Genomic DNA, 27,593 nt, shown 5'->3' on the forward strand with positions numbered 1-27,593 from the left:
TTTATTTATGGTTTGCACGTTGCTTATTTATGTGGTATGCCATGGATATGTCTATGTTTTGAATGTTCGTTTGAATATTATTTTATAAAGGTTTCTACAATAATATTCCAAGTAAATTGAAAGTGTTTCGTATCAATAAAATGATTCTCGATGATAGTGAACTAAATCCTCTTAGAGGTGATGCCGTAAGTTTCATAAAATTACAATGTTTATTATGAAAATGTGAATTATTGTTTACTGAAAAGTTGGGTAAAGCTATTTCAATAATACAATGTTATTATGGAACAGGGCTCTGAGCACGTACCCATGTTATTTTTTTAAAATAATATTATTTATTGTTAGTAACTGCTATAACTTTTGATAAGCGCAAAGTCTCAAGGTTCGGGAATGATCTGAAAGACTCCTGAACTCTGGATTAACAGCTGGTGTCACTTGCATTGATAACAATACATCATGGTAACATAATTAGTGTAAAAATAATTACACTGCTCAACATTTTGATTGCAAGTGGACTAATAAAAGCCGTTAGAAAAAACAAACATACTATATAAAATGATTCAAACGCCGACGGTTAATAATAAAACAGTACAAATGTCAGAAAGACGAAAAACAACTTTACTCTAAAATTAAAATATAAGCACAAGATAATAATAAAAAAAATGTTTAGCAAAAAATGAGATAATAAATAAAAAATAAGAAATACTAGAACATACCTAAAGTCACTGATGAAAAAAAACGATAAACTTGTCGAATTCAACTGGACGCTAAGTACGCAAAAAATATAAATAGCACTTGGTTTCAACTTAATTACTGCAATATATGCACAAAAATAGTGTAATATTCTAAATAACTATTTTGTTAAAGTCAGCAAAAAAAATCCATTAACACGACTAACCCTAATATTTCAAACGCACATCATAAAATGCCACATCAAAATAATAACTTCTAACCGGTAACAGAATATAATATTGAAAAAACTATTGCTGAACTAACTAGGCTCCGCCCCCGGATTTGACAACATAAAGGTTAAGACATTAGACACAATGAAACAATACCTATTGCGTCCCATAACACATATTATTTACCCAAGTCTAGCAAGTGGTATATTTCCAAACAATAATAACAATCATCACCCCTATCAACAATATCTAATATCATTATTATCAAATATAGCAATGATATATGACAAGATAAAACAAATCTGAGCATTTTTAGAAAAAATAAATAAACAATAAATTTTAATCAATTTGGCTTAAAAAACACAAGAACTCAAGATGCTATAATAGTTTGTTTTACTTTCTTATAACAAAACGTTTTTATTACAAAACTGACAAATTTTTTAATTAAGTAAATCACTAATAATGGAATTATATCTTTTCTATCACCGTCATTTGTTCCTCAAAGTTTATATGGAAAACTGTATCGGACTATCCACCTTCAGTTCGTGCCGTGCATCTAGTCATAGCGAAGAAGAAGTAGAGGAGGTATACAGTTCGCTAGATAAACTTATATCAGAGATAAAAGCAGGTGAAAATCTGATTCTCCTAGGAGACTGGAATGCTGTTGTAGGAGAAGGACGTGAAGGAACTTGCATTGGACTCTTTGGGCTGGGTGCAAGAAACGACAGAGGAAACAGATTGTCAGAATTCTGCGAAAAACACAAATTAGTGATAGCAAACACTTGTTTCCAACACCACCCAAGACAGCGATACACCTGGAAATCCCCTGGAGACAGACAAAGACTGCAAATAGACTATATAATGGTTAGACATAGATTTAAAAACCAAATAAAAGACTGTAGAAGCTATTCCGGCCCAGATATAGACAGTGACCATAAAATGGTAATGGCCAAAAGTCTTCTAAAACTGAAAAAAATAAAAAAGAGAAATAATTTCAAATGGGATACAAAAGTATTAAAGATAAAAGAGATCAGCGACAGTTTTAGGGAAAAGACGCAAGAGTGCAACTTAATGGAAGAGGAGAACGTGAATGAGATCTGGAAAGTGATAAAGACGAAGATTATAACTACGGCAGAGGAAACTATAGGCAAGGAAAAACCCCAAGCAAGGAAGGAATGGATAACCGATGAGATCCTAAATATGATAAAAGATAGAAGAGAGCTCAAAAATGATAAAAGAGCTGAATCACAAAAGGAATATAAAGTGCTGAGAAACAAAATAAATAGAGAGTCAAGAATAGCCAAAGAAACATTCTACCAGAATAAATGCGATGAGATAAACGACGACCTCAAGAGAGGAAATGTAGAAAGAGCTCACGCTGCGGTGAAAGACTTCTTTGGGATGAGAGTTGGAAAGGGTAATGCAATAGAAGGAAAAGACGGTAAAATACTCTTCGAAAATGACCAAATAGGAGAAAGGTGGAAAAGATATCTCGAAATGCTGTACAATGGAAAGGGAAATTGTGACAATGAAACATTGATAGAAAGAGAAAATGAGGTAGACGCAGATGATTTGGGAGATCCAATCACTAGAGAAGAGTTTGACCTCGCACTGAAAAATCTCAAAAACGGGAAAGCACCCGGAATCGATGACGTTCCGGCTGAACTAATTAAGCCAGCAAGAAAAGGAACCACAGATGCCCTGTTTAAAATGATACAAACCATGTATAAGACTGGAGAGATACCAGAGGATTTTGAGAAATGCCTAGTTGTTGCATTACCAAAGAAGGTAGGCACGACGAAATGTGAACAACACAGAACTCTTAGCCTAATATCCCATGCCTCAAAAATATTGACTAATATCATTCTAAAAAGAATCGAACCAAAAGTAGAGAACATCCTTTCCGGAGACCAGTATGGCTTTAGAAGAGGTGTAGGAACCAGAGAAGCAATATTGTCGCTACGAATACTACTAGAAAAAAGAATAAAAAGAAACCAAAACACATTCATAGACCTGGAGAAGGCTTTCGACAAAGTAGAATGGAAAAGACTTTTCGAGATTCTGAAGAGAATTGACATAAAATATAGAGATAGACGAATAATCCAGGCGCTATACAAGAATGAGGCCGCTATAATTAGATGTGACAATGAAACAAAAGAAGCTAGTATAAGACAAGGGGTAAGACAGGGATGCTCTCTGTCACCTGTTCTTTTTAATGCTTATATACAGAGTGCGATTGATGACTTGAGAGAGAGAATGAGTCACAGAAAAGGTGTAAAGATACACGGGCAAAAGGTGGATATGATAAGGTTTGCTGACGATATTGCTTTGGTTGCTGAAAGCGATGAAGAACTGCAAGAGGCCTTAACAACCATGCAAAGCATTCTTCAAAACAACTACAACATGAAGATAAATAAAGACAAAAAAAAGCTGCTGACTGTAGGCCGAATGCAACATTAGATGAGAGTAGAGATGGCGGGAGTTCCACTAAAGAACACCAAGGAGTTTGTCTACCTCGGGAGCAAAATAACATGGGACGGTCGGTCTAAGAGCGAGGTCGACAGCCGTATACATCAGGCTAGGCTTGCATTCAATAAAAGGTCGAAAATAATAGAATCCAATAATATAGACCTAAAACTGAGAATACTCCTCATCAAGACCTATGTATGGAGTATCTTGATGTACGGCTGCGAAACATGGTGCCTATCCGAAAGAGATAAACGGAGACTAGAGGCTTTTGAGATGTGGTCCTATAGAAGACTGTTAGGAATTTCCTGGAGAGACCATGTTACAAATGAGGAGGTTCTCCAAAGAATCGAAGGAGGAAGGCACCTGCTCAGGACCTTGTCCGAAAGGCGTGCAAGATGGATCGGCCTTGTTATACGACAAGAAGGCCTCTTGCATGTCATAATAGAGGGTATGACCGAGGGGACCAACTCTAGGGGACGCCCACGCCGAGAGTACCTGGAGGACCTGCTGGTGGACGTGCGCTGCTCATCATATGCAGAAGTCAAAAGAGCCGCACAAGACAGGGAAGAATGGAAGAGGAGATTAGATAAAATTGCTGCAAACCAATCCCAGGATTGAAACCAGAACAGATTATTCTCCACATTATGAAAACAAATCCTCATATGTCAACACTCTTAGATGTATATAAAAACAAAAACATTAAATTTCATACAAAGACGCACCGTATCTTTTGAATGTGCTCCCGCCATTCACTCGGCGTGTGTGTACTTAGGCCACTGCGTTGATAGACACAAGTGGGACACCATGATCACTTATCATTTTTAGTCATGAAAAGTTGTGAATGACATACTAGTACTAACGCCATCCGTTGACAAAAATGTAAACTAAAGGACTAAAAGGCGCACTCGATTATCGATCTTTTTTTATGAAATACAATTTTATTTTTGAGAAATTCTTGTAGATGTCAGCATTGTGATAGTTCTACGAATGTCCAAGTGAGCAAGAAATACATTTATGACGAAAGAGCGCTGGAATATCGGCCGTCAAAGTTTCCGTATCAACTGTTGATACAGCTGCGTGTGAGTATGGACTTTTTGCCGTAACAACAGTTGATACGGCCGCGTGCAAAGAGTTAAAAATTATATTTGAAATAACTGTCATTGAGATATGCAACAGATGGTAATGTAAAAAGTTTAATTAAAATATATGGGGGGTACTAGAATTTTTTTTAATCGGTGGGCGGTGGTTGAAATAAGTTTGATAACCCATAATATACATTATTAGGCCCTTTGCTATTTATCATATGACAAGGATATATGTAATGTCTCTAAAAAAGAGAGAGAAATTATCTCCTACATAGACGACACAGCGCTACTACTAAAAGTTAATACATGGACGGAAATAAATTACTTGGGCAGCACAGATATCAATGAACGAAAAAGTGGTTTTTCATAAACTTACTAACACTAAATTTAAAAAACAATATTATTATATTCCATTTTGCATACAAAAAAAGAAACACCTAAAAAACTACAAATTATAATCCACTCTAGGACAAATACACAACAAGATAACAGCGATATCTCGTTTCAGTGATAGAAAGCAAAACTGAAATAAAATACCTAAGCATTACAGTATACCAATGCCTAAAATGGTCCGCACACTTAAACATACTCAAAGACAGAGTGAGGAAACTAACATACATCGTTTAGATGTCTGAGACATATCCTAAATAAAGATTTACTCAGAATGACATACATTGCCTTCTGCCCATCAATAATACAATCTGGCATTAAAAGATGGGGTGAACTTATAAAAACACACACCCAACCGCTTTACACAACACAAAAAATAATATTAAACAATTCTACTTAAACCTTATACATATATGAACATCAGAACTTCTGTTTAAACAATTTAATGTCAGAAAACTAAATGCATTATACTTCTACCATTCAATATTATAAATTTACAAAGATAATATTCAAAATAAAAATGCACATTTTAAAAATAATAGAAAACTCAGACAAACATCAATTTAAAAAAAATAAAGTGGCAATTCAACCATAAATATCTTGGAGTAATATTTTTTTAATACATTACAAAAAAGTATTAGAAATATGATTAACAATAAAGATTTTAACTTTCATCTTAAAAAATTTAACACATGAAAATATTAAATGAATACTTTAACATGTAAATAAAAAAATAACTAACATAAGTACTCATCCCCCTCTACACACACACACACACGCCTACCTTTATGATGGTACATACATCTTATATATAACATGATGTGAAATGATTACTGTGTACATTGTAACATATTTTCTGTAAATGGTGTAACATTGTTTTTTTAATAACACATAAAAGTGAAAAAAAGAAATAAATAATGATATGTTTCTCACTCCATTCCACTAATATGTCTACACTTTCAGGGTGAAATCGATGGTGCTATACTTAGCATGCACCTTCGGAATTTTTTCTGTCACAACAATCTTGAAATAAAGTTCAATAAGAGAATTAATTTCATTGTGGGTCGCAATGGCAGTGGCAAGAGTGCCATCCTTACTGCGCTGGTCGTGGGGCTGGGATGTCGAGCAGCCGTTACCAACAGGGGGACCTCCTTGAGTGGTAAGATATTTATGCCCGCTTAAGGATTCCACTGAAAAGATTACACAATACACAAACTGTACTGTGGTATTCAAAAAAGTTTGTAGAACTGACAAGGGTGAAGTTTTTTATCTACAGAATCTTTTAGGCTTGTGCTTTTTCATGAATCTGACTATTTCATCAAGTACTCTGCAAAATCTCGAAAATAATAATAATATTGGATGATTTGAATAGCACCGGTGCAAAAACAGCGCCCTTAAGGTCTGTAGTGTGATAGATACGTCGGTAATATGTAGGTGAATGGACGAAGAGCCCTCCTCGTTGGGACTTCTCCAGTAGTTTTTATAAAGATTGGGGTGTTAAGTTAAGATGTTGGCTTGAGGTGTGAGGCATTGTTTCCATACGGTAATATGTAGGTGAATGGACGAAGAGCCCTCCTCGTTGGGACTTCTCCAGTAGTTTTTATAAAGATTGGGGTGTTAAGTTAAGATGTTGGCTTGAGGTGTGAGGCATTGTTTCCATACAGTAATATGTAGGTGAATGAAAAGCCCTCCTCATTGAGACTTATCTAATTATGAAGCCGGTTCTCCGCAGAGGTAAGCAGAGAAGATGGACCGCCAAACAACTCGGTCTTGGCACATACTGCATGCCTCATTCACATTCATACATTGTCCCATACATACGTACGGAGGCATCATAAGGATGCACTATTCCTGTATAAAGTAGTTAACCATAATATTCAATGCCCAGAGTTGCTAAACAAGATTCCATTCAATGTACCTGCACGTTCAACACGCTCTTGTGTCCTGTTCAGGGTTGATCAAAGTAAAACAAACTCTAAGCAGATTTCTTGCCTGAACAGACTATGCAATAATTACAATAGCGTATTATCTAAGGTTGATATTTTCAGTTGTTAACTTACCAAATATAAGAGGTCCATAAAAGAATATTTCTCTGATGGTTTGTGAATAATGTTTATGTCTCTATTGTTTATATCTCTATTGTACGAGACAATATACCGTCCGTACAATCACTGTAGATACGAAGGTAGCTGGGTACACTTTTCAGCGTTTTCAGTCTTGGTAGATGCTGTAGAGGTTTTGTGGTAGAGTTTAAAGCCACGATCAGAGAGGAATTTATTTCCAGATCTGAACTGACGAAAAGAATTTATTACTGGCAAAAACTGAATTTACTACTGAATAAAACACTTGAAAATATTTCTTGAGACTTTTGGAGACTTGGAGATGGTTCTTCAGGAGAGAGGATTCTCTTTCAGAGGTAGTTGTTGAACTGACTTTGTATGGAATTCGGTTCTCTATTTATAGAACGTTTTCAAATCGAACCCTCTCGGAGGCGTTCTATCCTCTTTCGTGAGGAGTAAAGTGGTTAGGTATTTTTCCTCTCTGCAATTATCTTGTTGAGAGGAAAGTTATATTTTAATATGATACCTTTAACCAAGTCAGTTCAGTCTACCAAAACCATCTCCCCCAGTCTCGTTTATTTATTGTTTAATAAATTATACAAATTTTCATATTGGGTTTGAAGTTAAATCTTTGGTTTGAACATTTCCCAAAGAGTAACAAACATATTTAGGTATGATTTTTTATGTCATTATATTAGCATATAATTATTTCTTCGTGTTGATATTTAATCCGGGGTTGAATCTTCCATCATTTTCTTGTAAATTGAGCTTGATGTTATCACAATTAGTTGCATTGAATTTCGTTATCAATGTTTGATAAGAATCCTAAAGAGATATGCCGTGCTGTGATTGGTCGAAAGTTCGGCGGCCATCATGGAATTTCTTCCGGGTGGTAGAGAGGGGGGTCCACGTAAATACTGAGTTGCTTCCTAGGCGGAGGTCACTTCGTAGGTTGGCGGCTCCGAGGGAGGTGGTTGATGGTTATTTTTAGATGTGTTTCAGGTTCTGCTATTATATTGCTATGTAATTATCTTGATTAATCACATATAATACATCATTTGATTGAGTTATTTTGATGTAAAGCTTTCCAAATGTGTCGGCGACACGGTATCAAGCGGTTTCGGGGTTCGAGTGTTCTTGTGATTTTTGCGTAAATATGAATTCTCTTGCAAAATTCTGGAGGTCTGGATACGTATGATACATCTATTATGATTTGATTTATATCTACAACCTCTCTCCATGGCTATAAATGTATTGTTTTGTAAATTTTTCGTTTCATATAATCTTTTGTTTTGTATAATTTTTTTTAAAATTAATATTCCTTTCTCACAAATTTAAATTATGCTGTCTCAGTTAAAGTCACAAGGAGGAAATCCATAATTGGTTTTATTTTACTAAATAACACTTATGTACAAACTGATTAAATGTAAACTGTCGATTTCCCAAAAATGAATAAATAAATACTCTTCTATTATTCTGACTCTTGACATGTCCCGACTCAAGTATCCGATTCACTTGGTTGTGCCATGTCTTCCTCGGGCGTCCCCTACTTCTGCTACCATTTAAATTTGCATCATATATTCTCCTTACACTCCTTTCTTCGCTCATTTGCTCTACATGCCCAAACCATCTAAGTATCCCTTTCTTGATCTTACTCATTATGCTCACATCAGCCTTGCACTCTTTGCGGATCTCCACATTTCTCACACGATCATACATGGTTTTACCACGCATACGCCTAAGGGATCTCATTTCTACAGCATTCAGTCTACTTTCATCCTTTCTCTGCCAGTTCCATGCCTCACTTCCATACATCAGGGTGTTCTTCTTTCAATATCTCGTCAATGTCAAAGTGCTAAAAATGGATCGGAGTGTGCACGTGTTTTGCTCGTACTCTTATGATGCCATATTAGTGCATTGCACCCATGCGAAGCCGGGGTGGGGCACTAGTTTAAAATAAAATTATGCTCAATCAGCAAAACACTGAAAGTGTTATATTATGAATTTATGTGTCATGTAATTTAAAAAAATATATTTATTTTAGTTATTTCTAGTTAAATAATTTTCTTTTATCTGGAACAAAAACTTTTAAAAAATAAGTTAATGTTGGCTTGAGGTGTGAGGCATTGTTTCCAGTCTTTCATGGTACAATTTTTCTGTGTTTGGGCATTTAAATTGCAAGTATTGGTTTTTTGTATGCCAACAGTTGTATGTATGACTTTTTATATATGTACATTTCCTTTTTCTGACAACTTGCTTTGTGAGTGTAAAAGCATGTATAATTTTTTATTTGCAATCATAAAACCGTTGACGTGGGACCATTTAAATATATTATTTAGATTGTGCATATAATGTAAGTGTTGTCTCCAAACATCTGGTAGACTATTAACTTGCATTATACAACTTATATAACACATAGACCCCTGGACTGATCCTGTCGCTACAGTATTTGCTAAATTTCCTCAATTAAATTCCTGTCAATTTTAACTTTAATTCTTCTATTTAAAATATTATTTTTGTACCAATTATTTACAGGACCTCTAAACCACATACCTCCTTTGCTGTTAATAGCGTTTGGTGGTCCAATGTGTCCATACAAATTATCCCGACACAATATTTTTTATGCGTATGTCTGTGAATTTCGAAAGTAATTGTAAAGTACTTTTTTCTTTTTGAAATCGATATACATGATGCAATATATTTTTCTAAATACTTGACTAGTTGTCTTTTTATTACTTATTGCCATTTGATAACATATTAATTAACTGGTCAAAATTCCTTAGATTTTTATTTTATTAAGTTAAGTGATTCCATCTGGACTGTCCGTTCAGTATTTTTTGGAAGATAAGTTTTACCAATCAATTTCAAAATGAAATGTGACCTTATTGCAAGCCCATATATGTATAATTATTAACCTGTACTATAATATAATAATAAGCCCTGCTGCCTTGCCGCATATATATTGTGCAAAGGCTCCTCCTCCGTGCTGATGGTCCTCGATTGTAATTTGTGGTATTTTACTCCCCCTCTGCTGTATTTGTCTATAATTATTATGTTTGCGTTACATGTCTGATGGTCTAAAATGTCATTTCAGAATTTGTCAAAAAGGGTACAAATGCTGCCCACATTGAAATCAAAATTAAAAACAGTAGTCGGAATTCGTACAAGCACGATTTGTACGGAGACGTAATAACTATTGTCAGGACTCTGAATGCCTCTGGAGGCTCCTCTTACAAAATTAAAAATGAATATGGTAAGATGGTCACTCGTGACATATTTAATAATTCTTTGATTTTCAATTCACAAAACTATAATTTTAATTGTTTTTAATCTTTTAGGAAATGTTGTATCAACCAAATATGATGATGTTGCAATGATATGCTCAGTTCACGATATTCAAGTGGACAATCCAATATGTATCCTGAACCAAGACGATGCAAGAAACTTTCATGCTTCTGATGCTAAGAAAAAATATACATTGTTCCGGAAGGCCACAAATATGGATGTGCAGGAAGTCAACTACCAAAAGGCCCAAAAAAACTGTTCTCAAGCAAAATCTACATTAGAAAGGAAAAAACAGGTGGGTCATAATTAACAACAGCTTTGCAAATTAATCTCCACAAGAAAGTAATATTGCTTTGGCCGCCACTAGCTACAACATAATACAAAATATGAGGGGTATCCAGAAAATAAGGTTACAACATTTACGTAGGATCGAAAAATGCTTGTATTTATTTGAAATTCACAAATATATAAAACTATTTTTCAACGTAATCACTGTCAAGAACGAAACATTTCTGTAGTTAGGGCACCAGCTTTTGTACACCAGTGTCATAGACCTCCGCCGCCAGCTCTTTCAGCCACTTCTTCACAGCTTCCTCCACCTCCTGATCATTGGAAAAACATTTTCCACCCGAAAACACCTTTAATTTAGTGAAAAGGTGATAGTGCGCAGGCGACAAGTCGGGTCAAATACGGGGAGTGGGTGACAATATCCCATCCAAACGACGTCTGCAGCTCCTGTGAAACTCGCGCGCTTTTCTGGCAATTGTCTGGTTGTCTGGCAACTCTGGCGTTGTCATGCAGGAGGCCATTCAGCGGTTCTGAATGGATGTTCTGAGTTTTTTAAGGGTATTGTAGTAAGCGTCCTCGTTAATGGTAGTCCCTTTAGGCATAAAATCCACCTAAAGAACTCTCTTACTGTGACAAAAAACAGATGCCATGATTTTTCCCGCTGAATGGGTTGTCTTAAACTTTTTGGTGGCCGGGGAATAGGAATGACACCACTGAAGTGATTGTCTTTTGTTTTCTGGGGTGTAGTGACACACACACTTCTCATCCCCCTTCTCCCACAATAGAGTCCAGAAAAGCTTCTCCCTCCTGTGCAAAATGATCCAAAAATTCACGCGCAGCGGTCACACTCCTCGCACACAACTTCTTGTAACCAAGTTTTTCCGATACAATATCACCAAGGAGACTTCGAGAAATGTCAGGAAATTCTTTGTGAAGGTCGTCAATCATCATACGGCGGTCATTTCTCACTTGTTCTTCAAATTTTTGCACAAGTTCGTCAGAAATCACTGATGGTGTCAGTACAGCCTTCTCTGAAGAACCTAAACTACTTCGTGACATGTTGTTGACTAAGTGCGCCAACTTCGAAAAATTTCCCCCGGCCCCAGGAGCCTTTGTAAACTTACTTTCTGGATGACCGTCATAATATTGACTGTGTTTTGGTAAAATCCTACAAGCCACATTTTTTGGAATCGTCTTATCATTGGTTTCGTATAGAATAGTTTTCAATGTACCACATGGTTAAGAAATTGTTGTAAATTAAGGCAGTTTTAATAATAAAAAACTAAATTTATGCGTAGTATTTTTTAGGTTATTTCGAGAAAATCATAGATAAAATTACTCAACCCTCAAAATTATAAATGGAATTGCAATATTTTACTTAAACATTTTGAAAAACAAAAAACCACTTTTATATAAACTTCAAGATTCTTAATTAGTTTTACGAATCTGTAAATATTAGTTTTTATTGTCTCCTGTTAAATTTTGATTTTGTGGCTTGAAGGGTTTTACCAAACCGCAGGTGATGTGTACTTTATTTCATGGCATTTAAAAAAAATCTGTGTTGATTTATCTAGTCCCTCTCGGTGTCAGTACTGTGTATATTCCAACAACAATGATTTTATAATCTATGGGTGTTTTTAAATATGATTTATTTTTTAAATTTATGTTAGCATGGAACTGGAAGACAAATATACATGGGAGAATATTTTATGTGGGTTCCAAATTAGGACATTTTATAATTTCTGTTTTAAGGAAACAAAAAAGGTGCAGATTTCCTACATTTCTTTCCTGTGGTGATATTATTTATTTTAATAATATTATTATGATGTATGTTTTTAAGGCTTTTTCGGAATTAGAGAGAGAGTTGCAGCAGCTGAAATTAAAATTTGATGAAATGCGCTCGAGTGATGAAGTACAAGCACTCCTCAGATCACTCGAGGACGAATATCATTGGAGTGAAATTACAGAACTAGAAAATACATTAAAACAGACTTCCAAGTCCCACGCCAAGCAAACTGCTAAGATTGACAATCTTACAGCACAGCTAACCAATTTGACAGAGAAAGATAACACCTATAAACAACAGATTAAGTAAGCCAATTTTATTTTTTCCCTGTAGTAATTATTTTTATTTGATACTAGCTGTACCCCGCCATGCGTATCTGTGGCTCAGTCTGTCTGTGCAGATGGAAAAATAATAGCTTAAAATATTTGTTCCTTTCCCGTAATTCGTGGCTCGGTTCGTGTTTGGGTTCACAAATGTATACGTACCATAAAGCAAATCATTACAATTACCAATAAGTATTAAATTTCAGAACTATCAATAAGAAGTTACAGGAAGTAGCCGTTGAGTCGGCCAGCAAAGATGCAGACTACACTTCGCTGTCTGAAAAGCTCCAAGACTTAAGAACCAAGTGGAAAACTTGTCACCATGAGCTCAAAAGAAAAAAGGAACAAATTGCACGGGAAAATTCTAAGGTCAACGATTTAGCGAAAGAAGTTTCTATTGCAACGTATGTATTTAAGAAGGTTTTGAACTTGAATCCTGTAACTTAAAAAACAGTAAACTATATTCAATGGATTTTTAAAATTAATTACCAGGTTGTGGATTCTATTTTGCCCTTGCCACACTAACGGCGCAATAGAAATTATTATAGCAATATATTATTTTTCATATTACAGGAATGTCAATTTGGCAGAACAAAGAAATTCCATCATGACAAAGATATCTGAAACTAAAGAAAAACATTCTGAAGTACTGGTTAGGAAAGGAACTACAGAACATGAGCTGACCCAAACCCGCAATGCCATCAACCATGAGCAGAGTGCTGTGAACAGTGCCGCCAAGAAAAGGGATAATTTTCAAAATTCTTTAAGTAACCACTTTTCATTTATATTAAATTCATATGCAAATGATCAAATTTAATTTACTTCTATGTAACATAAATAAATTTTTAATATTTGTTTTTTCAGGACATGTGAAAGCTCAGTTAAATGAACTAAATGTCAGGGGAAAAGACAATTTGGCAGTTTATGGTAAAAATATGACGGACCTTGTAGCGGCTGTGAAGCAAGCTCATGCCAAAGGGAAATTTAGTCAAATGCCACGAGGACCTGTTGGTAAGTGCCTTCATACCTGTGAAACCCTCTTATTATTCACTGAAATCAGTTTTAGCCCTGCCTTCTGGGCGGAATGTACGCAGAGTTTTCAAAATCATGTGGACAGTGACCTTCCTCTTGTTTTGTAGGTCAAGTGTGCAAAATTTCACCAATATTGGAATAAAACTGTATATTAGCATAAAAATCAAAGCCCGCCCACCTTTCCTACACAGACTTTTTTAAAAATATAAATAGATTTCTGTCCAGGAGGACTAGCATGGACGATCGATAAAGCCCTATGTGAATGCGATATTGACAAAATCCGTCATCCATGGTCAGTTAGCAAATTTGTGAGTACGGTCAACGATTGATAAGAAATATTCCTACCGACGTAGACAAATATTAGCACAACCTCCATAGTGTCAGATAAACTTCGGTTATCTGTCAATATTCACATATTTTTAAATAATGTTATTTGTTATACAAAATTACTGGCTTATTAACGAACGGAGTTGAACTAAGGAAGCTTTTAGAATTGAAAGAATTCATATATGCGGCGAGTTGAATCAGTTCGGGCCAATGACGCTACATTGGTTCGGGCTTTCAGAAACGAAATTTGTTCACATAACACGTGGTGAATAAAGACCTCATTAACTAATTAACTCCCTTTTAGTGTCAAAAAGTAAATGTGGACTGTCAATGCATACTTAGGTTAGTATTTCAATTCAACATTGCTAATTTATTAACGTTTTTACGTAACTGTATGACATTTGATGTTTTGGAATGTTAATTCATAGATATTACTTCCAGTGCTGCTACGGAATATCGATTTATGATTTATTGCGTTATCAATATCGGTCTGATTAACAATAGCGCGACCGTGCTCGGGAAATCGGTATAAAATCATCAGTAGTTACGCCTATCTATCCGATATTGTAAAGTTATCGATTTCACTGTGCTAGACCCCCTGAAGAAGTCACACCTTTTTCTTTATCAAAAATGAGTAAAATAAATGTATCTATTTAAAACAGGTGGACCCAAAAACTCTCCATTATTAAGAAATTTTTTTTTTCTCATACTGCTGCTCTTTGTACATCCATAATTTGCTTGCAAGCTAAAATTGTTGTATTATTTCAGGATCATATTTGAAAGTGCGGGATAAAAAGTGGTCCAGTGCTCTGGAGCACATCATCGGCAATTCAATGAAAACATTCTGTGTCAATAACGAGCAGGACTCGAGGAATTTATTTAACATAATGCAGAAGGTGTACGGTAATGAGCCAAAGCCCACAATAACGACAAGTCGCTTCTACGACAGAGTGCACGATGTATCCAGGAAGTGTGTCAGAGCTCCCGCTGGAACGATGGCCAGTCTTAGCTGTCTGCAAATTGAAGATCCTATCGTAGCAAACTTCCTGATTGATAATATTAGGATGGAATCTATCCTCCTTGTCCAGACTCATGGTAATATCTAATGTAGTGTAGTCATTGTTATACATATTACTAATTAACATGGCTGCTTTTGAATATTGTCAAAATAAGGTTAACCTAAAGTTTATATTTATTTATTTTATTTACTTATTGTTTATTTGTGAAAAACAGTGATTCTAATAATATTTCACAACATTTACAATTAATCATATACCTACGAGTACATTAATCTATTATCCACTAGAGCTTATTTGGCCACATTTTGGCTAATTTGCATAACGCGCCAGCGTTCGTACGTAAGGTGGTCAATTTGAAGATTAGAAAAATTTGAGAAATTATTTTAAAAATTCCTGCCTCTTCGTAAGTGCGGTATTTAGAGCGCTAATACTTTTATACAGCAAATTATTTCACCGTTTTTCGACAGTGCCTCTGATGTCTCTCATTTCTCTACAATACATTAATATAAATAAAATAATGTCAGTTGCGAGATATTTTTTTCATCGTGGTTCGCCGTATCATTAAAAATTCCCGTGGATGTTTATTTTACACAAATTCTGTTATATATTGTATAGCAAAGTATATTGAATTCTATGCTTATTTAAAGTTATAACAACATACTACAATTAAAAATAACACATGAATGTGAATTTTAATATACACCTGTCAAAAGTGTTATTTTTAGAAGTCATTCCTGAATTATCGTTAAATGGTGTAATATCATGAAATGTGTATATTTTTTTATTATTAATTCAGTTAGAGTAATTCATAACAAAGAAATTGATATAATTTTTATTACTCTATAATAATTTTTAGTCTAGTTAGGATAAAATAGTAATGCGTAATGTTATTATAAATATATCTTTTTAAATCAAGTTTTTAGTTTTATAGAATTCTAAACAATTTTTGATAATAATCAAACGAATTTCACAAGTAAATTTAATGGTTTTTTTATTTTTATAAAACCTACAAACTTAAGATAAATTATGAAATATAGGTAAATTCATCGGCTTTAAATGACAGTTAACAGTTTATGTATCCGTTTTTGTATCAATATTCGAGGTTATGATTTTTATAATGAGCGCGGGCGAATTCAAAACCAAACGTACGAAAATCTCCAGTGCTCAACGCATTTTATCGTAAATATCTTAGCGCTCCAGTGGTTATATACATTTATTAAATCAGTTGCGATGCATCATCGTGTTAAAAAAAATAGTTATTCTAATTTTAAATTCATTGAGATTTGACTGAAACATGTATATCTCTGAAGGAAGTTGGTTTAAAAGCGTAGTCATTCTCCCCAGAAGCATAAGCATTGGTAGGTTGGTCCTGCCTCTTGGAAAAATAAAAAGCCTCTTCCGCCTAGATCTGGTGAAGTTATCTGGGACAAAAAACGTAATACGCTGTAATTTGTCCGTTGAGCAGCTTATGTACTGCAATTTACCACCATTGCAATTTTTCTCCTAAATAATTATGGAATAACAAAAGCAGTCAGTGTGATAAACCAAATTTTTAAAGTTTGTTTAGTAAAACGAAGTGATCTTTGTCAAAAGCTTTCACAAAATTATTATACGAAACATCAACTTGTTTATTGTTATCCAAAATATTTGAGACGTAATCCGTGAATACCATTAAGTTAGTTGTTGTAGATCTGCCCTCTCTAAATCCATGCTGCTGTTTTATGAGAAAAGGTTCAACCTCACAATAAATATGTTTTTGTATGATATAAGTTCAAATAACTTGGCTGGTGCCGAAAGAATCGCCACAGGTCTGTAGTTGGATACTCACGATTTATCGCCGCGTTTATGTAAGGGCGTGACCTTTGAGATTTTCCATCCGTCAGGGAATTTTCCAGAGAAGTGAAATATTAAAGATATGTAAGAGAGGTAACATTTCAGAATAATTGTATGTATTATGTAAAATCTAGTCCAACAGATTTTTTTTGGTTTAAGTTCTTTAATTGCGGCTATGAAATCACTTTTATTTACACTTAAAATATCAACATTTTGGGCCAATGATTTGCAACCACCAGGAGCCACCTTTGTTTGCCATAGACAGACTTAAAGTATTCCGCAAATGTTTCCGGAATATCGGCACCAATATGAGTACATATGTCCATTCCATGAGATTTGCTTTACAATCCCACCATCTTTCCTCTTTTCGGATACAAATTTCCAGAAAGATTTTTGATCACTTTTGATGTTATTTTCGATATTCTTTAAATAATCCTTGTAAGCAATATTTATGCAACGTTTGATCTCTTACCGATCCAGTGCACTTCCAGTTTCTGTGACTCTTGTATTTCCTTTTCAAGTTCTTAAGAATGTCACCATTAAACCATTTAGGTTAAATTCTTTCATAGCTGGTGTACATTTTATTTTTAAACATATGTCAAAAAGGTCATAAAGTACTATACAAATATTCTACGGCTAAATCAACATAATTCAGTTTCAGTAAAGGTTTCCAATTGTGAGAAATAAAAATATTCGAAATTATTATATTCGAGGTTCCGTCCCCGCTGAGCAAAATTTTCATTATCGCTATTTAACAAATTCCTAGTGCGATTTCTACAGATAGAGATGGATGGTAGGAATCTTCTCTAACAAGTGAATGCAGAGATTTGAACACTGTTAAATCAAAATTACTGACAACAATGCCCAGTGTCCTATTCAATACATTAGTGATCAAGTTTTTCTGGTACACCTGGAACAGTTCTGTAAATTATAAGAAATCTGTTTAAGTTGCTTTATTGCTCGCACAGGAGTATAAGTTAAAATCACCAACAATATGTAATAATTTTTTTATCTACTAAAAATTTTAAATTAGCTATGACCTTATCGAAAAAATAAGAGCAAGTATTTCTCTGTGAAGTCAGTGAAATGTACACTGTACATATATAAATATTAACTTAATTTATTTTAGCATTAATCTGCGTGTTTTCACCCTCACTTTCTAAAAATATGAGCCTCTGGTTACGCGTGACACGGTCACGTCCCGTGGCTAGTAGCACACCTCCTCTTGAGTGACCCAAGATTTTGTCCTTTCATTTTTGATTTTGAAGAGTTGACAATTGTGAATGCTGTAATCAAGCCGTGTCTCTGATAGTAATATAAGGTCGTTATCTTGTATATTTACACTTTGTAGGAAATTATCAGTCTTCGATCTCAATCCTCGCATGTTTTGATAATAAATCGTGCAAGGGAGAGAACTCACTTTAAATGTGTTCCCTAGTCATTCATTCTGTTTTGACCCGTTTTGGTTGGTGTCAACCGGATTTTGTTTCCGTTTTAAATACCTGTAATGTCTTACTCCTAGGAGCCATAAATCTTCCAGCAAAAGTTTATCATACAATTCCTCTGTTACTCCTATGCAGAATGCTGCGTATTCTTGAGAATTAGCGATGAATTTCCGTATCTCGCCTTTTGTTATTTGGTTTTTCTCCAGATGCGCCCGGTTATCATCCACCGTTGTGTCCTTTAGTATCCTAGATACAATGATATTCTTTAACCTTGGGAATATTTTGACATTCAAGGTCTTATCAGAAATAAAAGAAAAGTTACCAACAAACAGGTTCTTAGCCGTCCATTGCCTGTGTTTACACTTCACGTTCATCCATTCTTCTTTATTTGATGGAGCTGATTCCGATTCAGGCTCGGAAACTGGATTGTATGACACCGCCGCCTTTGTCCTGGGGATAACGCCACTGAAAGAAGCAGCTTTGAATTGATTTGATGCGTTATATTTTGCATTACTCAGGAACCCCATAAAAATTACCCCGGTTTAGAGTGAACTATGACTAATTCTCCTTACTAAAGCGTATCCGGTGTGCGTTCACAGTCATTGTGTGTATATGATGCATAAATCGACCTTAATGGATTCTGAATTGTATGAATAAATGCAATATACCTTCATAGAAAATAAAAGAATGTCCCCTCCACCATTTTCCCAGACGCAGGAAGTGACTCCCGATGCCATCAACTTGTGGAATATAGAAGAAATAATGAATTAATTGAATAAGAAATTGAATAAACATCCTTCAAATTATTTCAGATCAAGCAACAAGTTTAGCAAGTGATGAAGAGAGAGTTCCAGTCAACTGCGCCAAGATCGTTACTCTGGACCAAACTGAGTTCTATCCAACACCCAACTATAGATCATATGGTGGCTCAGGGAGGCAGTCCCGCTTTCTGCAAGTCAGCACTAATGATCGAAAAAAGTATGTCCTTTGACCTTTTCTTTTGTATGGTACTAAATTTAACAGCTGTACATTAATTTTCCTCTAAAAAATATTTATGATTTATTTACGGTACATCTAACTAACTAACCATCACGCCATTTCCTCGCAGGGGTAGACAGAGTGGACAAACCACCAAACAACTCGATCTTGGTACACACTCCTTGCCTCCATTACATATGTCGTATCAAACACACTCTTCTATTATTCTAGTTCTTGACATGGCCCGACTTAAGTATCTGATTCACTTGATTGTGTCATCTTCCTAGGGATTCCCCGACTTCTGCTACCACTCACATTTGCGTCATATTCTTCTTACACTCCTTTCTTCGTTCATTCGCCCCACAGTGCAGTACCTTTAAATATAGAATAACATTTTTTACAAAAAAGGAATACCTAATTATATAGTGTAAAAACAAATTACTAACTAATAACTACTTTTTGATGAGTGGATTAGGAAAAAGATAGACCTACCTCAAATGTCTCTAGTTGCCAAAAGAAATATAAACAAGAAGGATTGTGACTGGATGGAAGAATGTTTGGAATGTAGAACTCTTTGGGAATGTCGGTGTAAATGTAATAATGGAAAATCTAAATAATGAACATCTTTAATTTATTTTTAGACAACTCCAAATGGAACTGCAAAGTATGGGAGAGGAATTGGCAGAGGCCGAGGCTTCATTCAACGAGCTAAAGGAACAGAACTATAAGCTGACCAGGCGGGAAGGAGAACTGCACGCTCAACTAGAGAAGCTTCTCAAGGGGCAGAATATGTTGGAAGGAAAACTTTCTACGTTGGAATCTAGTTTGCGTGATATGGAGGGTGGTTACATTAAAGTTTTGGTAGGTTTATATCATTTTTTTTTATCCGTGACCTGCAAGCCTATTTCTTTTTATAGATTTTATGTAAATCCATATCCCATGTCCTGCATTTTTCAAATATAAAAAACCGTTTTGCACCTTAGGAATGTGTAATCAATGGCAAAACCTTCATCCAGCAACAAGTTTAGCAAGTGATGAAGAGAGAGTTCCAGTCAACTGCACCAAGATCGTTACTCTGGACCAAACTGAGATCTATCCAACCCCCAACTATAGATCATATGGTGGCTCAGGGAGGCATTCCCGCTTTCTGCAAGTCAGCTTGTGACTTTTGGATGTGTTTTAAGTTTTAATATTTTAAAAACGCCATTATTGATGTCGTTGTAGCCGAAAATTGGTTTTTTTTTTTGAAAATTCGGTTTTTTGTATGAAGATTTTAAGGAAATTTTAGTTTGCAGTGCACTGTTTTCCTGAAAATGTTGTTACAAAAAAACCGAATTTTCGAAAAAAAAACTCATTTTCGGCTACAACGACATCAATAATGCCATTTTTTAAATATTAAAACACACCCAAAAGTCACAAGCCGCCTCTGCTACCCACCCTTGATAACTTTTTCCATCACAGATCTTCCTCTCCTTATTTTAAAAAAAACCTCCTCACAGCATCCCCAAAGATGACATAGGCCCTGAGGGAAATTATTTTCTTCTTTTAAACACCTTCCTTTATTGTTTTTATTTTATTATTATTAGTTAACGAGCAGGCAGCATTCTGCTTGTGCTCTTATTTATTTTTGCGATAAGTTTAAAAGTGATTGATTTGAATGTGTTGTAACATCTATTTATTTACAGACTGAAGAATTAAACCAAGCTAGAGAAAAACTTGCCATTCTACAAAAGGAAGATAACGAATTATCAGAACAAGAACAAGGTTTGAGAGACACAACCAAAAATATGGAAGTGAAGGTCAAAAAAATGAAGGAGGATAAAGATACTCTTCACACTACATTATATGTAAGTTTAATTCCGAGGCTTAATGCTAGAAGTGCCTAAGGGCCAGTTGTTTTGGAATAAATCACGTGTGAGAAAGTCATCACATTGTCAATCGACTCAGTTTTCCATAAATTGGGTTGTTTCATCGTCCGCAAAGAGAAAATTCAACGAAATATTCATGAAAATGTGATCACCCAAAATCGGCCGGTTAACGCGATAATCCAATTTTTTAAGAATGACGCATCCGCAAATGTCACAATTGCGATCTGACAGATTGTGTGTTCTACAAAATACCGATTACTGATGATAACGACTCAACTATTTTGGCAATTGGTAATAGGTTTGGCATGCGTCATTCTTAAAAAAAATCGAATTTTCTCTTGACGGACGATGAAACAACCCAATTTATGGAAAATTGAGTCGATTGACGATGTGATGACTTTCGTACATGTGATTTTTTCCGAAATAACAGGCCGTAAGTGTTGCGGCCTAACAATGAATTCCTATCGAATTCTTTGGAATAATTACCCGATTTGGCAGGGAACACTGAAACGGATTATTCAAATATAACAAAAGCTTTTTTGGAGTTGAAACAACCCAATTTGTATTTGAATAAAATCGACTTGAAGATTTTCTTACATTCGAAATCGGGAATCTGAACAATTGTTCAGTTTTTCCGAAACAACTGGCCCTAAGTGAAATTCGTGAATTGCTCATGAAAGAAGATTGTTTTTCGATTTTTTGATGTAAAAAGTTTTGAAAAATTATTTTGATTTTTAGAGATAGACTATAATTTCATTAATTCAGAACTCCCGAAAAAGTATTTATTCCATTCAAATAAAGGTTGTTTTAAAATACTTTCTGGTACTTCAAATCAAATTTACCAAAACTGATGTAGGCACTTCTAGCATAAACCCCCTGAATTAATAATGACCCATCTAGATCATAAGACTGTAAGACGAAAAGTTAATGTAATTAATAATGTACATAAATATGCCTTTTTCCATCTAACTTTTGAATAGGTAAGAGAGAAGAAGATTTATAATAATATATGTTAATATTAATTTATTATTGCTTACCTAACCTTGCTTATCCTTTATGACAGGACGATCTCACTCAAGAGCAACTGAAAGTTGAAAGAAATACGGCAGAAATAAACTTGACCAGCCAAGCAATAAATGATGAAAAAGAAAAACTACAAGACCTTCAAGAAAGAGTGCAAAGACAAAAACTCAATGTACAAGAAAAAATACAAAAGGCAGAACAACTCTGCCAACGGATAGACAATACCAGGTGCGTACAGAGGAATGGAAAAATGTTCTCAGAGTATGGAAGATGAGTCAAAAATATGTTGATGTTCACGTCGACCAAAAAACACCGATTCTGATAACTAAACATTTTTTAGTTTTATCGATGGTTGTGACTGTGATCTTTATAAATGTCCATTAATGCACACAATTATTGTAGAACACGCTAGTATAATGTCATTTTATATAATAATATGTCAGAGAACAGATTGCATCTACCATTGTCGAACGCTTGTATTTTTTAGACATTTCTACAAATATTAATTAGCATTCTCTCCTGACATTGTACATAGAAGGTTTTGTTAAATTTAATAAAAAATGTAATATTGAAGCTATTCGCTAACAACACAACTCAAACGTCAGCGCAACCGCGACTAACTTCACCTACTCCCAAAATTAATGTTTTTGTAAAATGAATAAGTAGAAACTCATTTCAAATTTACATAAGAGTGACGGTTTAACCCCACCGGCGAGTACATCTCAATCTGCAGCAACCTGTTAAGCCTGCGAGCTACGTAGGTATAAAGATAATACCATATGAGCCCCAATGTCCTGTGGTGTTGTGGTGCTAATCACAAATTCTAAAGTTAAAAATTAATTTTAGTATGAAATTTTGATATTAAAAAAATAATAATAATAAAATTTATTTAGATGGTTAAGATTGATAAAAAATGACTGGAATTCCTTAATGAAGAAGAAAGAAAATCACCATACTAAATGCCTACCCAGTACTATCCACAGTAGACGTGCGGAGCACAGATGACGTCACGCATTTATCTACCTCGTACCGCTCGGGTTTGGTCATTTTGGCAGGCTTAAAAAAATTCAAACTTTAACTTAAGAATTAATTTAACTATAAAAACAAACATTAAAAAAATACTGTTACATATTTAAGTTTGAATGTAGACATATAATATTTAAAAAAAAAAAAAACTCAAATTCCTTATTATTCATTACTCAATTTTTTATAAAAATGTTATAGTGTAATATAACTGTCTTCGCTCCATTCACTCTGAGGCCCTTCTCCTTTGTAGCTTACTCAATAGCCTTTCTCCATATAATTTAATGTTTTACACTGTATAACAGTATGTACGTTATTATTTTAGACAGATGACAGTCATCATAGCCGAATTGAAAAAAGTGAAAGTAAAATTGGAATCTTTGAAACAAAGCGGTCCCTCTAAACAACAAGTTGCGACTTCACTGATAGAGAAGCAAAACCTACACAGGACAACTTCAAAAGTGATTTCTCAACTATCTTCATTAATCGTTAAGGTAAAGCGACATCTGTACTAACATTGGAAAGTATTTTCCCACCTATTATACAATATCATTAAACAATATAATTACCTTGTGCATACATAGGTATGTGCGAGTGTGACATTTGACATTGTTGAATACAGAATTCAGATAATAATATGTGTTTTATATTTTTTAGCTGGAAAAAGCTGTGGTATTTCATTGGAATAGCGCCATTCAGCTTCAGGCCCTTATTGGAAATCGTGTTCAATATTGCTTTCAAGTTATACTGAAAATGAGAGGATACATGGTAAGTTGCATACAATATTGTATCATAAGAGATTTAATACCAAAGTATTTTGAGTACTTTTTATGTTATGTTAATATTAACTCCACACGGGAGGCTCTGAGGAAAATAATTTCCCTCAGGGCCTATGTCATCTTTGGGGATGCTGTGTAGAGGGGTATTTTTGAAGAGAAGAAGGAGTGAAGGGTTTTGAAGAGACCCATGTTGTAGGAGGGAGGAAACACAGAGGCCGGAAAATTTTCTGAAGTTCAAGAATGAGTCGTAGAAGCGACCTATTAGTCGTAGTTTAGTTGTAGAAGTGTACTTTTTAATAACAATTTTACTAAATTTAAATATATGCATATATTTATTTTAAATAAGAGAGTGTTTTGTGAATTTAAAAATATTCATTTGAGTAAAAATAACGCCTCATAATAACGTCATACTGGAATGTGGCAACACCCTTAAAAGAAAATTTTAAAGGTCCTTTTTAAAATTATTCATACTTTTTTAAAACTCTTTTGTTTATATCCAGGGTTCTATAGAAATAGACCACGAAAGAAAAGCTTTGGAAATAAAGTGCACAGGGCGAGATGCGGCTGCGCTGAGAACAGCCTCCTCCACGCGCTCCCTCTCAGGGGGCGAACGCTCATACGCCACCGTTGCCTTCATCATGGCACTGTGGGATTGTATGGAGCTGCCCTTCTACTTCCTGGACGAGTTTGATGTTTTTATGGTAAGTCATACAGAAAAAATTCTCCATGCAAACAGAATAGCATTTGTGAAAAACTGCCATTTAGAATTGAAACTTATTACTCAGCTTGTAATAAATTAAACGGCATTTCTTATTATTATTAGTGTTGTTGATAACTCGTAACCTGTAGTTGATGACTCGTAACCTCCCGTAAGCACTCACTCGCTCAAACCTATTTGTCATCTCTATCTTCAATGTTTCCCCTTGTTCCATTGACAGCTGCCCATTCCCTTTAATTAAGTGCACCAACTGCGTGTAAATAAACATACAGTAGTTACACTTGCCCTGTGGTGACATAGAGCCTTACACCTCGATCACGGAGGCCTTCTATCTTTTTTTGAAAAAAACCACAATGCCTTTTCACAATTCTCCTATTTCAATCATGTGTTTTTTTTAAATAGGATAATGTGAACAGAAAGACCACAATGGATCTGCTAATTGGACATGCTGAGGTGAACCCTCACAGGCAATATGTATTCCTCACTCCCCAGGACACATCTATTCTAGTTGCTAATGACGGAATACAAATACACAAGTGAGTTTCTTTTTCATAATTTTAAATTACTCATATTTTATAATTACAGTAGTACCCTGTTAATTCTTAATTTTATCAAAAAATATCTAAAATCTAAAAAAAAATAATCAATCAGGTTTTTGTAGCCTTTTTTGTAATTGTATATTACAAGATTTTTCTCTTTGTAGGTTGGCTGACCCAGAGAGAGAAGTTGTGGCTTGACTCCATTAACTACCAATGGTTAATCACTCGAGCAATAGAGATTTCCGGGGGTTCACAAATTCAACATTCCTTTAAATAGTTATATTTAGTCATTAAAAGAGATTAAAAAAACTAATATGTAAACCTAACATCCATTACCTTAAAACCAATGAATCCACACACATTTCATAGTACAACTTTCGTTCTTTGAAAAGACCATAGATTCTCATGTAAATGAAAAATATTTTTAAGGCGGGAACGAGTTACTGAAATTGCCGTTATTTTTACATATTTGAGGCAATATTGAATATTACTATTTCTGTATGTTTTCTATGGTTTACTGTAAATGTCTACAGTCACAGACATTAAAAAATTCAATTTTTATATGCAAACAAATGTTCAATTTTTAGAAAACAATTTGAAATTACATATGCAAGCAGACTTCACGATATAAAACATTACGTGGAATATTCAATGAGTCAAACATTAGTGACATCTTTTGGTATTCGATAGAAGCTTGTGACTGAAAATATTAACCAAGAGTGGAAAGTTCAAAATAAATTCATTAAAATCACCTACAGCCACCCAAATTTGGGTGGCTATTGCTCGAGTGGTTAACTGCGATTACCACCAAATTTAATTCATACCCACAGAGGATTAAAAATAACTTTATGGGCTCTTTGAGCATGCACTAAGCTCAGGTGGAGTTATCAAAAGGATCAGTATTATTTGAGTAACAAATTTATTCCTTTTATTTTTATATTGTAGGTATTTGAATGATTGTATGTATTTGTTATTGTAAACGTAATGTATTGTTTCATGTGATTGTACCCTAATTACATTAACAATAAGACAATTAATATGTAAATAGAATAGATTGTAAAAATATACAATAAATATTTTTCAATATTCTTTCAGATTTATTTGTGGAAAAATAGATAATGTAAAAATAGTATTAGATAAATCATCCTACTTATTTTTTTGAATTCGAGAATGGGAATGCCTATGCATATTACATATATATAATATTGATGGCTTACATTTAAAATATTGTATCTTCATAAAACATAAAAATTTGAAAGTTTTAAGATTTGCAAACCTGGAAATTTTAGATTTTGTGATATAAAAACAAGTTTTTAGTTACATTTTAGAGTATGTGTATCTTATGTAAATACAACATTTTGGCATGAACTTTCTTTTAGCTTAAAGATCTTTGTTATGGAGACACAATATCTGTGCTCATAAACACATTTCTTGGAGGATATTATATAATATGATTTTATCTTTAGGATGGTAGTTTTAGGAGGTGCAATATTTAAACGCATAAAAATACAGGCTCTCATTGCTTAACTCATTTTCGACCAAAATTGGAGATACAATATTTTAACACCAAGGGCAGCTTGTTTCACGGAATTTGATCAATTCATTAAGCGCTTGTTATATGATAGCGAAATTTCGCAAACTGTCAAAATGTCTTCATTTTTTTGTCACTAGAGGGCGGTAGTTGTACATTAATTAACATGTTAAAATATAACATCACATGTGCGTTTGTCGCAAAGCAATGATCGTATAATATGAATGTGAAATATTAAGTAAAACAAACAACTTAGTAAAAAGGTATGACTTATTTGCATAACCTACTATTTTGGTAAAGCATTTAATTTGACATTTTTTATAAATGTTTCATCATTCACTTGCTGTTGTCATTAGTGTTGAGGAACATTTCCGATACATATAGTTTGTTTTACACGGTGTTCGGAAACTCGTGGTATAAACGGTAAAACCCTTTATAGGTCATAAGCTAAAAACGGATAGTTTTGAGACCTGCAACATTAAGGTTTATATTTCTTTATGTTTACAAGTTATAAGCCCTTGGGTTGTAATCATTCTGAGGTAACGCACAGAGGTCTTGAATCGAACCAACCGCCCGAAGTTCGCACATGTTGAGTAAATTTACGAAAATCGCGTCCTGGTCAGTTTCTCTATAACATTATCAAAGCAGTTATTCCCCTGTAACGCAAATAAATAAAAGTACATTTTCCTTACCAACCTGTCGTTTTGTAATGAAAACAATAATTTTATATCATTTTTTTTAAATGGACACCGGTCAGAAAAAAACCCGCTGGAAAATCGAAAATTTCAAAAAAGCTAAGAAAAAAAAAGTTTTTTTCTGTTCATCAAAATGAATATAGAATACATAAATAAAACCATTAAGGGCGTATCGTTTAAAAAAAGTTGTCCTATAAA

The 27,593-nt window shown here is 34.4% G+C and overlaps 1 protein-coding gene across 1 annotated transcript; it reads left to right on the forward strand.

The window, feature by feature from the left end:
- On the forward strand, positions 1–26,229 carry SMC6 (Structural maintenance of chromosomes 6). The gene is made up of 18 exons (XM_089650930.1): positions 1–185; positions 5,807–6,002; positions 9,998–10,156; positions 10,242–10,483; positions 12,317–12,567; positions 12,792–12,989; positions 13,159–13,352; positions 13,450–13,596; positions 14,713–15,039; positions 19,054–19,219; positions 19,861–20,080; positions 20,905–21,066; positions 22,151–22,338; positions 23,459–23,627; positions 23,791–23,901; positions 24,413–24,613; positions 25,033–25,166; positions 25,334–26,229. Exons 1-18 carry the CDS (start codon positions 141–143, stop codon positions 25,365–25,367), a joined length of 3,144 nt encoding a protein of 1,047 aa, XP_089507056.1. The 5' UTR covers positions 1–140; the 3' UTR covers positions 25,368–26,229.
- Positions 26,230–27,593: the final 1,364 nt, after the last annotated feature.

Source organism: Hesperophylax consimilis, chromosome 3, assembly GCF_061612785.1.
Source record: "Hesperophylax consimilis isolate HC1 chromosome 3, BYU_Hcon_1.0, whole genome shotgun sequence".
Lineage (NCBI taxonomy): Eukaryota > Metazoa > Arthropoda > Insecta > Trichoptera > Limnephilidae > Hesperophylax > Hesperophylax consimilis.

Excerpts from the sequence above, each read along its gene's own strand:
- SMC6 (XM_089650930.1), top strand. The coding sequence starts at position 141 with ATGATTCTCGATGATAGTGAACTAAATCCTCTTAGAGGTGATGCC. Across the intron at positions 12,990-13,158 it reads AAAGAAGTTTCTATTGCAAC|GAATGTCAATTTGGCAGAAC; the intron begins GTATGTATTTAA and ends TTCATATTACAG. Across the intron at positions 15,040-19,053 it reads CCTCCTTGTCCAGACTCATG|ATCAAGCAACAAGTTTAGCA; the intron begins GTAATATCTAAT and ends AAATTATTTCAG.